General features: G+C 40.4%; 1 protein-coding gene across 50 annotated transcripts in view; it reads left to right on the plus strand.

Annotated features, from left to right (window-relative positions):
• HECTD1 (HECT domain E3 ubiquitin protein ligase 1) overlaps positions 1 to 13,491 on the plus strand; it is a 71,489-nt gene extending 57,998 nt beyond the window's left edge. For 17 of the 50 annotated variants that reach the window (XM_083504881.1, XM_083504859.1, XM_083504905.1 and 14 more), the window contains 15 exons: positions 2,246 to 2,402; positions 2,913 to 3,135; positions 3,774 to 3,828; positions 4,070 to 4,252; positions 4,613 to 4,823; positions 4,916 to 5,001; positions 6,561 to 6,688; positions 7,814 to 8,015; positions 8,153 to 8,290; positions 8,473 to 9,080; positions 9,487 to 9,565; positions 9,682 to 9,775; positions 9,900 to 10,050; positions 11,836 to 11,980; positions 12,510 to 13,491. In XM_083504881.1, coding sequence (XP_083361007.1) covers positions 2,246 to 2,402; positions 2,913 to 3,135; positions 3,774 to 3,828; positions 4,070 to 4,252; positions 4,613 to 4,823; positions 4,916 to 5,001; positions 6,561 to 6,688; positions 7,814 to 8,015; positions 8,153 to 8,290; positions 8,473 to 9,080; positions 9,487 to 9,565; positions 9,682 to 9,775; positions 9,900 to 10,050; positions 11,836 to 11,980; positions 12,510 to 12,647 — 2,598 coding nt within the window. In that variant the 3' untranslated portion in view covers positions 12,648 to 13,491. The remainder of the gene's footprint in view (positions 1 to 2,245; positions 2,403 to 2,912; positions 3,136 to 3,773; positions 3,829 to 4,069; positions 4,253 to 4,612; positions 4,824 to 4,915; positions 5,002 to 6,560; positions 6,689 to 7,813; positions 8,016 to 8,152; positions 8,291 to 8,472; positions 9,081 to 9,486; positions 9,566 to 9,681; positions 9,776 to 9,899; positions 10,051 to 11,835; positions 11,981 to 12,509) is intronic. The other 33 variants (XM_083504862.1, XM_083504885.1, XM_083504900.1 and 30 more) reach the window with 3 other exon arrangements.
• Positions 13,492 to 13,993: the final 502 nt, after the last annotated feature.

Here is a 13,993-nt window from a genome sequence, read left to right on the forward strand (position 1 = left end):
TAGTAGGCATAAGCCGGCATAATTGCAGCCTTTATCCTTTGAGATTCTAGCTGGTATTGGGTGGGTTTCCTCTATAATGGGGACTGTTTCGTGGAAATGGGCACACAAAGCCTCATCAGATTGTCCAGTTCTGGCATTTAGGTCGCCTGCCATCACTACAGAGGCATCAGGAAATTGATTTAGTAGTTTGTCAAGATACTGTTCTAACTGAGCCCAAGTATTTCTTATCAATCTTTTCTCTCTTTGTGGGGGTAGGTATACATTAATCAGCAGCCAGCTGTGGGTTCTCCACTGTACTTGCACAGCTGTGGCCAGATGGTCTAGTGGGTCTAGTTTTTTAAATGTGGCCCTTAGCCTTGTTGAGATTAAAGTAACTAACCCACCTTTAACTCGCCCCCCTCTAGTACTTAAAAGACCTGGGAGGGAGAACGCAGAAAAGCCATTTAACTCCACTTCACTTGTGCTCCAGGTCTCCTGGAGGAACGCAATGTCATATCTCTGGATATATTTAGCGAAGGATTGGTCAGAAACCCTCTTTTGCCAACCTGCAATATTCCAAGTTAGCAAGGCAAGGTTGCACGTTGTCTTGCCAAAAAATGATCTTAGTCAATTTGCCTTTGAAAGATTTTTTGGGCCTATCTTTTTATCTGTTGGTTGGATTTCATTCATTTTGGCAATGTCCATAGATGTATTATCGCCCAGGTACTCAATGGAATCAGTTGAAGGGTGCAGCGTGCTAACATTAGTGATCAGTACTCCTTTTTTTGGCGAATCTACCTTGAGGTGTTCTATTTGACTGATACCAAGTTCATCCTCATCCAGGTATCTCATGCTGGTCCAAGAGCGCGTTGTGGTTGTCATAGGGATGATTTCCTTCTTAGGTGGTAGGTTGTTGCTGTCCCTTACGCACTGTGTTAGATCTGTTGTTGTCAGGTTTATCTCTGCAGCTGCAGAGGTAATATAAGAATCAAGGATGAGAATTCACATAATTTCCTCTGTAAATTTGGCTAAACAAGTGACAGCTATGTTTGTGCATTTTAAGTAAGTTAAACAGGATAGCATTGATGCTTTAAGTCAGGGGTCAGCAAGGTTTATCTTTGCCTGGGCCAGATTAGTCCTGCAGAGATCCCTATGTGGGCCGGATTGTGCATGTGCATGAGTGCGCACGCCCATGATTTGTGGCATCTGCGCGTGCACAGACGTGATTTCCGGTGTCACGGAAGCGAGCCCCTGCACTGTGGGGTTTAGGGGTGGCTCGTGGGCCGGTCAAATGACCTTGTGGGCTGTTTCCGGCCCATGGGTCTTAGGTTGCTGACCCCTGCTTTAAGTTTTTGAAAGTGTAGGTGAGAATCTACAGTGTACAGCAAGTTCAGTTTGTTTACTTATACTTAGCTAATCTCATGCTATTCTCATGGCTTACCCAACTTAAATAACCGTCTCTGAAGACAGTTCAGAAACTTCAGCTGGTGCCAAATTTGGCTGCCAGGTTGCTCACCCAGGCAAAATGGTTTGAGCATATTACACCGATCCTGCCCCAACTGCACTGGTTGCCAGTTCATTTCCAAGCCAAATTAAAAGTGCTGGTTTTGACCCATAGAGCCTTAAAGTTGATTGTTGAATCTTATGTTTTAATGTATTTATATTTTGATGTTAGCCGCCCTGAGCCCGGTAATGGCTGGGTAGGGTGGGATATAAATAAAATTTACTACTATTATTATTATTAGCCTCAGGACAGCAATACCTCGGTGACTGCCTCTCCTTGTATGGACTGACCTGAACCTCCAATCATCATCTGAGGCCCTCTTAGTGTGTCCCATCCACAAGAGACCCAAGGGCAGCAACACAAGAGTGGGCCTTTTCTGTGGTGGCTCCCCATTTGTGGAATGCTCTCCCCAGGGAGGCTCGCCTGGTGCCTTCCTTACATATGTTTAGGTGCCAGGCGAAAATGTTTCTCTTAAACCAGCCCTTTGGCTGATTGGACATTCTATGGCCTTTTAAATGTGTTTGTGGGAGGAGGGGTTATTGGTTTGCTCTTCTTTCATTTTGTATTTTGAGTTCTCATTTTGTATTTTCATATTGTGAACTGCCCTTTGATCTTCAAGTGAAGGGCAGTATACAAATTTAATTAATTAATTAGTAATTAGCAACAGCAGCAATAGATAGTTTTTGTACTTATCTATCCAGTGTGGGTTTAAAAAAGGAAAATAGCTTTTTTGTTCGTTTTGCCATTTTTGTTACATAATAGGAAGAAGAAGAGTATGAAACAAAAGGAGGTCGTAGAAGAACATGGGATGATGATTATGTTTTGAAACGTCAGTTTTCTGCTTTAGTACCTGCGTTTGATCCTAGACCTGGCCGTACTAATGTTCAACAGACAACTGATCTTGAAATCCCTCCCCCAGGTATATCCATGAGTTGTTTGAAAAACCATGTGCGAAGTATAAATATATAATATACACGTACAAATACACAAGCATGTCAGAGAACCTAAGAGAAGAACAAGATTGGAGGAGGAGAGACACAACTAGGTTTGGGGTGGACATGTTAAGATACCTACCACCTTCCCAAACTTTCTCCCTTCACAAATCTAGGTTGTAGCAGGGGAGGGACACACTCTGTTTTCACAGGGAAGAAGCTGATGAGAATGAGATGCTGAATGGAGAAAGGAGTTGGGGTCTGAAGCAAGTGAGATTTGAATGAGTGAGTCAGGTACCATGTAAGGGTAACAGGGTAAAGCTGAAATACTTATTCTCTCCTCCTCCCCGTTGTGAAATTTCAGAGGCCTTTACTTTGAATTTATTTTCAGGTCTAGATAAGAATTACGATAACATGAAATATATGTGAGATGTTGAAAGCTGTTGCAGACTTTAAAAAACCTATTACTCATTGCACTGATTTATCACTGATTACAGGAACACCCCATTTGGAACTCCTGGAAGAAGTTGAGTGTACACCATCTCCCCGTTTAGCACTTACCTTGAAAGTTACAGGCCTTGGTACATCTCGTGAGGTTGAGCTGCCCCTAACAAATTTTCGATCAACCATCTTTTACTATGTTCAAAAATTGCTACAACTTTCCTGCAATGGCAACGTGAAATCTGATAAGCTCAGACGAATTTGGGAGCCAACATACACGTAAGACATTTAAAATCTGATGTTGTATCTAAAGCAGTCTAAGGCTGCATTTTTTTGCACTGTGTATTTACAATCTATATCAAAAACTGCTGCTATGTCATCTCTTACCTTGTGGATGGTGGTTGTGCGGCAGTAGTGTTTGGATAGTGGTAGTCCTATGTAAACATTGGCATCATTTCTTTTTCCCTGCCTTAACATTTCAGTGTTAGGGTTCTTACACTGTTTTTGAAATTGTAACAGATAAGTGTTGATGAAAGAATTCTTACCACAAAGAGTGCACTTGCTACATCAAAATGAATAGTTGTGCTTCAAGCTGGCCTGTAATTCAAAATGTATTCATGGTTTTTATAGTTTAAAGAATTTAAAAACAAGATTCAAGAGCTGTTGCGCCAGCAGTTGAATTCTTGGAATGCGTTGTATCAGCTGCTTTGCCAGTCTAGTATTAAGAAGCATCATTGGCTGACTCACCAATGCTACTCTTGTGTGGCACGCAGCAAAGCATTCAGAATTATTTTAGTATGCAGAGTGTAAGCAGAAGTCAATTTAAATTATATCGCAAGATTCATACTGATTTGGAAATAGTGCGTTCTGTTGTAGAAAGCCAGTACATAAATAACTCTAAATCTTTTCATGTTTAGAATTGTATACAGAGAAATGAAGGATTCTGATAAAGAGAAAGAAAGTGGGAAAATGGTGAGATAAATCTTAACTTTTCAATACTTATGTGGCTGTCAACAGATTTTTGTGCAGTTTGTGCACTTTAAAAAAAAGCAGCAGCTTTTTTAAAAAGCTACACTAACTGAGTTCTGTTGTATGGAAGATATGTTAAAGAATGTTTGTAAATGCATGTTCCTAAAGAAATGTGTGTAGTGCATGTGAAATGTTTCAAACTTTACAACCAGGAAATACCAACATTTGGTGGTTCCTGTTGTAGGGTTGCTGGTCAATAGAGCATGTGGAACAGTACCTTGGCACTGATGAATTACCAAAGAATGACTTGATAACCTACCTGCAGAAGAATGCGGATTCAGCCTTTCTGCGCCACTGGAAATTAACCGGCACTAATAAAAGCATTAGGAAAAACAGAAATTGTTCCCAGCTCATAGCTGCATACAAGGTATATGTCTGCATCTAAAAGTATTGATTTGGGGAATGTCTATGCTTTATTTTGCATCGTGTTATGAGTCCTGACAGAGGGACTTGATGTGTGACTAATGCAATTTACTCTGGTTAAATACGTTTATGTGTGACCCTCATGTTTAACTTTTACCAGCTCCAATGTTTTGTATGCTTTCGAATAGACACAGTATTATATTATTATTAATAATAATATAGTGCCTAACAACAGCTAAAGGCTCAGTATTTGCATCATGCAAACCATGTTTACATTTTCTCTGCCTCAAAGTTCAAAATAATTACATCACAATTCTAACCTTTACTATGTATTTATTTTCCTTCCATTCATTTATTTACACAGGATTTTTGTGAACATGGATCAAAGTCCAGTTTGAGCCAGGGAGCTATTTCCACACTTCAGAACTCAGACATTCTTAGTTCAATAAAAGAACAGCCTCAAGCCAAAGCTGGTAGTGGACAGAATTCCTGTGGAGTAGAAGATGTTCTACAGTTGCTCCGTATTTTGTATATTGTTGCAAGTGACCCTTATTCAACTCGAAATTCTCAAGAAGGTAAGTAGGATGTAATACATTTCCCCCTAAAAGCTTCCACAAAGGAAACATATTATTAGTACATTATTATTCATTTCTATTAATAATTTCAGAAGGAGATGAACAGCTTCAGTTTAATTTCCCACCAGATGAATTCACAAGCAAAAAAATCACCACAAAAATTCTTCAACAGATTGAGGTAATATATATATTTATTACTGAGATTATTTCTGAGGCATTTTAGTTTCATAGAAGCTGTTGTAGATGGTTGAAGTCTGAAATATCATCTTATTTAAAGGAAGCAGTGAAAATTATTTGAATGTGGTTTTTCTTCATTTGCTGGTTTTGTTTCATTATTTAGATGGCCCATGGTACTTGATACTGAAATTTGCCATGTGCTGGAAGGGAGCTTTGGTGAGGCATCCAAAGCTGAGTCAGTTGTACAGTTCAATTAATTGCAGCCTTGATCTTGAAAACTGAACATAGATTGGTAGGATTTTACTGACATAAGTCATAAAAGAATTAGAATTTCCTTTAAATTGCACTGTTATAAAAGCATGAAGTCTAGTGTGGTTAACAATTGCAGCATTGGACTGTGGGCACCAGATTCAAATTCTCACTCAGCCATGAAGCTCACTGGGTAAACTTGGACAGTTTCTTCCTTTCAGCCTAATCTATTTTGGGATTATTTTGCAGATAAAAATGGGGGTGAAATGGGGGTTATCTATAAGTTAAAACACCTTGGAGGAAAGCTGTAAAATAAATGAATACAACACATTCAGTGATTAAAAATGACAGCTTAACATTTAAGAAAACTACTACTTTATTTAGTACTAGCAGGGAGTGGCTGACGTTTCCCTGGAATTTGAAAAAGCAGGATTATTATTTTTTAAAATGGATAGTGTAATTTGTGAAGTTTGGGACTGTGTGCACACACCTCAGCCCAAGGCCGAGAGTGGGTTCTTGTCATCTGGGCAGCCCAGGACCTCCCTGCACACTGACCAGGCTTGCGCCCTGGGGAAGTAACTTCAGTGCTGCTAATGCAGTGGTTTGACTTCACCCCCAGAGGCACACTCCATTGTCTCTTGACACAGACAGATGCCAACAGCAACAGTGCCAAAAATCAGGCAGAGTCCTCTTTCAGACTGACATCTTTATTCAAACTGGCTGTTGGTACCCCTTTCTGCCGCGTTTGAAATCTTGAGTTTGAAATCAGTGGTGTTTGGGCCCATCATGCCAAAGATCAGATCAGGCTTCCTCAACCTTGGCCCTCCAGATGTTTTGAGACTACAATTCCCATCTTCCCTGACCACTGGTCCTGCTAGCTAGGGATCATGGGAGTTGTAGGCCAAAAACATCTGGAGGGGCAAGTTTGAGGAAGCCTGGATCAGATGAAGTCACACCAAAGTCACATTTTGAATCTCCACCTTTATTCAGAATGGTGGTTGACAGCCCAATGTCCACAAAAACTACCACCACCACCCACCACCTTGGGAACCCTTGTGTCAAGTTGGGCGATGACATATTGAGACGTTTGAATGCATTTAGAACAAACCATTTTCTACAACATACAGTAGTAGATTTTTATTTAATTATGACCATTCTATTTACAACAATTGTTTTTTTTTACAAAGTACAAAAACTAGTTGTATAAGGTGAGTGTGTAGGAAAATATGAATGCATAAATAGTTATTTATCCATCATACATTTTGTTCTTCAGAACATTGCATTTTAAACAGTGGGTGTATTAAATTACAGGAGCCATTGGCACTAGCAAGCGGAGCTCTGCCAGACTGGTGTGAACAGATAACTAGCAAGTGCCCTTTCTTAATTCCATTCGAAACTCGACAGCTGTATTTCACATGTACAGCATTTGGGGCATCAAGGTAAGAAACCTGACAAGCAAATTGCTTATTTGCTGCAGTTTCAGAATATTTAATCTCTTTAATGTCATTATTTGGAAGATCAGTGTTTCCTTGTGAAGAAATTGAATTTTTAGGTAGTATATCCTAAATACAAGAATTCTGTTATGATATGGATGCTGTTTGGTTTGAAAATGGTTAACACTGTGAAGGTGGGGGACTCTGGTCTTTTATTTCTAACTATAGTCAGAAAAGATCGTGGCGAGGGGGTTCAGCTGGCATTTTTCTAGGAAGCAACTAGACTGCTATAAGAGGTGTTTTGCAAAATTTTCTATTCTGGCCGTTAACAACAAAATCTAGCTTTTGTGTGAATTGGGAGTATGGAAAATGTCTAACTGTGAGAGGACGTTTAGTGCACATTCCATTAAAAATAATTGATTCTTGGTTATTGCCCAATGGGAATTCAGAATTCCAAGGATAACCTTATGATTGGTTAGAGGGTTTGACTGAAGTGAATTTAAGTGCAGGCATGTCACTGTTTGAGGGTCAGATGAATGAGAGGAGTCAATCAGTTGGCCAGAGCGTAGGAAGAGGCAGAAAGATAATAAGGAAACACTGGTGTCAGAGGCTGAGGAAAGCTAACCAGGAGAGAGAGAGAGAGAGAGACTCTGTCTTCAAGGCAGTTCTCCTGCATAGCCTCTGGCAAAAATGATAGCAACTGACAAAAGAGATCACAGCTGTGACAACAGCAACAGTGTGTGTGAATGGAAGGGACAGAGCAGCAGTGGCAGCATTGTGTTTGCTGGGATGGGGCAGGGTGAGGTGGTGTTGAGGTGGGGGTAGCTTGTGGCAGATATGTGTGCCATCTGTGGGAGACAGGGAGTGCCAAACCATGGTTCTCCCAGCCTTGCTCCACCCTGTCCCATTGAACTCTGTGCTGTTGCAAGGATATCACTTATTTTTTATTTATTTGAAATATTTCTTACCCACCCTTCACCCTAAGGTTGCAGGGTATTAACAATGATAAAATCTACAACTCATTTTTTGAAAGCAAACAGTGGCCTAAGGAAGGTCTCATTAAAAAGCTTTTCTGAGTCATGATGCGTATGAGTTTTAAAGCAATGTATCTGCATTTTTTCCTGATACCAGAGCAATAGTGTGGCTGCAGAATCGACGTGAGGCCACTGTTGAGCGAACGCGAACGACAGGCACAGTGCGAAGAGATGATCCAGGAGAATTCAGAGTTGGGCGCCTTAAACATGAAAGAGTAAAAGTTCCACGTGGTGAATCCTTGATGGAGTGGGCAGAAAATGTAATGCAGATTCATGCAGACAGAAAGTCAGTCCTAGAGGTAAAATAGGTTCCTCTGAAAAAAGAATACTTCACTGTGTCTCTCATTTGTGTAGTGTTAAGTGAGCACAGTTGTTTATTAGAAAAGATATATTCCAAAAGACTGCTAGTACTATTGTTGTGGTCTCTGGTTTCCAGGTGGAGTTTTTGGGAGAAGAAGGAACAGGATTGGGACCCACCTTGGAGTTTTACGCACTGGTGGCAGCAGAATTCCAGAGGACAGAACTGGGAGCATGGCTCTGCGATGATGACTTTCCGGATGATGAATCGCGTCAGGTATATTTTGTCTTAGTAATAATATATTAGTAAAGGATAATATAATATAATATAATATAATATATAATAATATATTAGTAAAGGATATTAGTAAAGTGGAGCTGATAAGATACATTCTGTTTGTGTATCTCTTGAAATACCTTAACACTTTCCTTCACTTTTTTTATTTTTTTAAAAAACAGGTGGATATAGGTGGCGGATTAAAACCTCCGGGATATTATGTACAGCGATCTTGTGGTCTGTTCACAGCACCATTTCCACAAGATAGTGATGAACTTGAAAGAATAACCAAACTTTTTCACTTTCTGGGGATTTTCTTAGCCAAATGCATCCAAGACAACAGACTGGTGGACTTGCCTATTTCTAAGCCGTTCTTTAAACTCATGTGCATGGGAGACATTAAAAGCAATATGAGCAAATTGATTTATGAGTCGCGGGGTGACAGAGACTTGCACTGCACAGAAAGTCAATCAGAGGCGTCTACGGAAGAGGGGCACGATTCTCTCTCAGTAGGAAGCTTTGAAGAAGATTCCAAATCAGAATTTATCCTTGATCCACCAAAGCCTAAACCCCCAGCTTGGTTTAATGGGATTTTAACGTGGGAAGATTTTGAATTGGTAAACCCTCACAGAGCAAGATTTTTAAAAGAAATTAAAGACCTTGCAATAAAGAGACGTCTAATATTAAGCAACAAAGGACTTTCAGAAGATGAGAAAAATACTAAAATGCAGGAACTAATGATGAAGAACCCATCAGGATCGGGACCTTCTCTTAGCATAGAAGATTTAGGGTAAGGTATTACACTCACCCCCCTTTTGCTCATATAAACATGTGGCCGCCTTGTGGAGTAATAAATTGACCTATGCATGTTTAGACATTTTGTTCCATACACTGAGAATTTTTTTTAAAAAGTGCTTTATCCATATCGTTTCTACTGTGTTCCTGTTTGGAATTTTCAAATTTTGTGAGATGATTCCCACTTAAGAGCAAACCAAACTGCCTTGCACAAACTCAGAACATTTCTCCATCTTGCTCAATATGATGCATAGTGATTGATGGCAGCATTTTAGAGTTTCAGGCAGAATTCCCAACCCTTCCAGGAAATGCCAGGGATTGAATCTAGGCCCTCTTTCATGCAAAGCATGTCTTCTGCCACTGTTGCTGTGTATCTACTAATTCCATCTCCTACCTTACAGGCTGAATTTCCAGTTTTGCCCTTCTTCCAGAGTATATGGCTTTACAGCAGTGGATCTTAAGCCTGGTGGTGAAGATGAGGTAGAGGAAAAATTCTTAATATGAGAGAGTTAAATATTACTTGATTTCCCCAAAATTCTTCTGTGATGTGATGTAATGTAAACATTCTCTGTCCATTTACATCGATTTCGTTACAGTTGGTTACTATGGATAATGCAGAGGAGTACGTGGATCTGATATTTGACTTCTGCATGCATTCTGGCATACAGAAACAGATGGATGCTTTTAGAGGTATGTAACTGACTAGCATATATGGGCTGTTTAACCATTTAAAGGAAATATTTATCAGTTAAGGAATTTCAAACATAACATGGTTCTCAGCTCGTGCTTATGCTTTTTTACTTTTTGTTTCAAGATGGCTTCAACAGAGTCTTTCCAATGGAAAAGCTGAGTTCCTTCAGTCATGAAGAAGTGCAGATGATTCTTTGTGGAAATCAGTCACCGTCGTGGGCAGCTGAAGATATAATCAACTACACAGAACCTAAACTTGGCTACACTCGAGACAGGTACTTTACCCAGTGGCAAGATATTTGCACTACTTTCAGGACTTGGCAACAAGGAATTGTGGGGTGTTGACACTGAAAATGCGTGACAAGTGCAGAAAATTCAATCTAGATAATTACACCTGACAGCTTCTAGGAGCCTCCGGTAAGAGCTGAGTGCAGGGTGGGGGACCAAAGGTGGACAGGCTACCCCAGAAGTAGCATGACGTGTCCCCCACCAGAGGTACTACCCCTCACCTAACACTCCATACACTCCTCTGGATATGAGTGTGTTGTTAATCAGTGGTGCTTCGCTTGAGCAGCACTTGCTATCCAAATGGGTGTCTACAGCTTTGCATATGCCACTGATCTCCCAGTGGCTTGCATACCCAGACACTTTTCCCACATTGATGTTTATGGCTGGATAGTTCTATCAAGCTGTCTCTGAATGCTTCATTATTAAGCTGGCTAGAACAAGCAAGGTTTTTTTCTTCTTCACATGTACCAGGTCTCCTGCATAAAGTGTGGAGGAGATACATAGCAAGTGTAAAACACAAGATAAAAGGGAACTTTTGTCACTCCCTCACTGTAGCAATTCATTTGAAGGTGCCTGCTTTTAAAAATGTAATTTGTCTGTTATGAAAAGAAAACAGAAAATACTTTTAGAAAATCACAGTAAATGGACTATTGTCAAACAACTTGGTTTGATCTGTTTGGTGCAGTAATAAAACAAAATCAGATTTTTATAGTTCACTGAACTGATGTCTACATGGGTACATCTCAATTGTGCAATCTGTCTTCCTTTGGGGGGGGGATGTTGGGCAGGGGAAGGTAAATAAGATAAGGCTTAAAAGTACACGGCTAGGTATTGCTTCACAATGTTCTGAGCATTGGTCCACCTCATGCAGACTTGAAACTAGATGCTTGTATGCCGTTTTCATGGTCTGTGTAGGTAATGAGGAGGAGACTGCTGTAGGAGTGAACACACAATAAGTAAATAAACTTTCATGCCAGCAAAGAGGAAGACAGGGAAATGCTATGTTTACATACTAACATAGTCATGTAATATTTGGCAAACATTTCTTTAATAATAATCTCCCTGCCCCCGAACAAAAATAAAGTGTACCTACAGACATATCTTTATCATCAAATGCTAATTTTTGATAAGGTGATTTATTTAGGAATTTAATATAGTAAAAGACAAGCATTAAAAGCCATTTGGTCATGTCAGCCATTTGACACTTAGTTCATTATGGAGCAGCTGAGTAACAAACCGTGGCCTTTGGTTTAAGATTTGTTTCAGTCCAGACAAACCACTTTTGGCTTCATATCATGGTTGGTTTGGAGCAAAAACAAACCACAATTCCCAGTTTGACTGTAATGCTGCTAAACCAGGTGCATGGTTTGTTGCTTGTGCTAGGGGAAGAGTGAAGTGGGAACCACTTAACAACTAGGGTGTACAGTGGTACCTTGATTCCCGGACAGCTTAGTTGTCAAACAAATTGGCTCCTGAGCACCGCAAACCCTGAAGTGTTCCCGTTTATGAATGTTTTTGGAAGCTGAACGTCCAACGTGGCTCCCAATTGAGTGTAGGAAGCTCCTGCAGCCAGTCGGAAGCTGCGCCTTGGTTTTCAAACAGTTTCGGGAGTCGAACGGACTCCCAGAATGGATTAAGTTCAAGAACCAATGTACTGTGATGTGCAGATGCAGTGTGTGCATGCTCATGCACTAGTTCAACACTGGTTTGATTATGCAACACATAGTCAACACTGTAGGTGTATTTAAAATTTGTTCTGTTTTGTACTTTAGCCCTGGATTCCTGAGATTCGTTAGAGTTTTGTGTGGCATGTCTTCTGATGAAAGAAAAGCATTCCTGCAATTCACAACTGGCTGTTCAACACTTCCCCCAGGAGGCCTGGCTAATCTACATCCCCGTCTCACTGTTGTACGCAAGGTATGGCCATTTCTTAAAAGTTTTGACTATATATCTAAGCAAAGGTGTGTTAGATATTTTTTATGAAGTCTTGTCTTTGAGATAGCTCACACATTTGTACTCAGAAGATGGCTTGCACTCCACAAGGTGCCTGTCAGGTCTTTGGCAGAGGTCTTCATGGAACCTGTTAATGCAGGGGTCAGCAAACTTTTTCAGCAGGGGGCCAGTCCACTGTCCCTAAGACCTTGGGGGGGGGCCCGGACAAGTAGATTACCTTCCTGCTGGAGTGGTACCTATTAAACGGCATTACCATGTGCAGCTCTGGTTCGCCAGAAACGGCTTAGTCATGCTGGCCACATGACCTGGAAGCTGTCTGCGGACAAACGTCGGCTCCTTCGGCCTATAGAGTGAGATGAACGCGCAACCTCAGAGTCATCCGCGACTGGACCTAACGGCCAGGGGTACCTTTACCTTTAACAACACAGAATTGAAAAGGAAATGTGTGCTACACTCGCTATTTTAAAAGTTGATTGTGGATTTTTATTCACAGGTTGATGCTACGGATGCAAGTTACCCATCTGTGAATACATGTGTGCACTACCTTAAGTTGCCTGAGTATTCTTCTGAAGAGATTATGCGAGAGCGCCTGCTAGCTGCTACCATGGAGAAAGGCTTTCATCTCAACTGAGCTGATGAATAGGACACAGGATATGACAAACTGGTTTTGCATTGATAACTAGTGAAGCCTCTTGTGTTGTATGTGCAGAAAATACAATCTCCACGCTGTGCTCTACTGAGACTTGCCTTTCCCCCACCCCATCCATGAGGCTTTGGAAACACATGGAAAAATTGTTAGCTGCTAATGAAACAAATCCCAATGAATTACACAGCCAGCAAGAAAAAGGCAAGAACACTGTGTGATGCTTCCAAGGGCTTGTGCAACCAGAAGCTGAAGCAAATGTTTGACTGTTCCAAAGAGCAGATCTGCCGATTTTCAGTGTTCACTGATACAAGATTTATAACAGTGTATTTGTGTAAAGTTTAGTGTTTAATACCCTGTACACTACAGTTGCCATCACTGATCCCTGTTTTGCTGGCTTTAAGCTAACTGGTCAGAAATCTGCTTCCATAAAACTTAGTCATTGGGCATCTCAAGCTTTCCTTCCTTCCTTTCCTTCCTTTCATGGTGCCTGCACTATAGGAGTATGCTAGTGTTGGGGGGGGGGTGTTTGCATATAATCATGCACAACCTTTTATTATTATTTCAAGTGGGAATACATTTTGATTTCTAAATGCCCTGCTATAAAGATTAAATCCTTGTATGTGTGTATGTGTGTGTGCGTGCAGCTCAACAATAAAGCTTTTAAAAGACACTGATCCCTGGTGCAAGGCCCACTTTAAAGCAAGTTTTACTTTTGGTTGTATTTTCTTTGTATATTAAAAACATTTATTTAACTTGTTGCAGTTTGAAGTTTAAAAAAAGATTTCCAATGTGTATGCTCAACATTAATCATTAAAAAGTTTGCAGCGTATGAAACCGCTTACTAGTTCTTCTGTTATGTTGGTATACAGAATAGTGCCTTGAATTCTAATGCTTTCTTTCTTCAAATAAAAATACTTGGTCTTGTACTACACAGTTCTGTTTCCAAACCTCCTCTAAAAGTACAAAAAGGGCTCCAAATGTTAGTGGATTTTTAAAAATCAGGTCAGTTGTATAGCAGGTGGCTGTTATGCATTATGTCCCATGAGCCAGTTGCTTTGCCCTACAATGTATTACATTTACAGTTCCTTGCAGCTTTGCCAGGTGAATTTTAATATTAGTTAATAAACTCCAGATCAGTTCTTTAAATTGCATTTGCTGATTTATTTAGAAGCAAGCCATGCAAAACCATTTCTGATTCAAGGTAGTTTTGTATCTGGTAGTTTTTGGTATTTCTTCTTAGACAAGGCATTCTGAACGTTTGCAGAGTTAAATGTCCCCCTTCTTCCTGCGGCCCATAATGTTTGTTTCAAGCCACTCCTGACAGTCGTAGA

Source organism: Podarcis liolepis (assembly GCF_965112155.1).
Source record: "Podarcis liolepis genome assembly, chromosome: 1".
Lineage (NCBI taxonomy): Eukaryota > Metazoa > Chordata > Lepidosauria > Squamata > Lacertidae > Podarcis > Podarcis liolepis.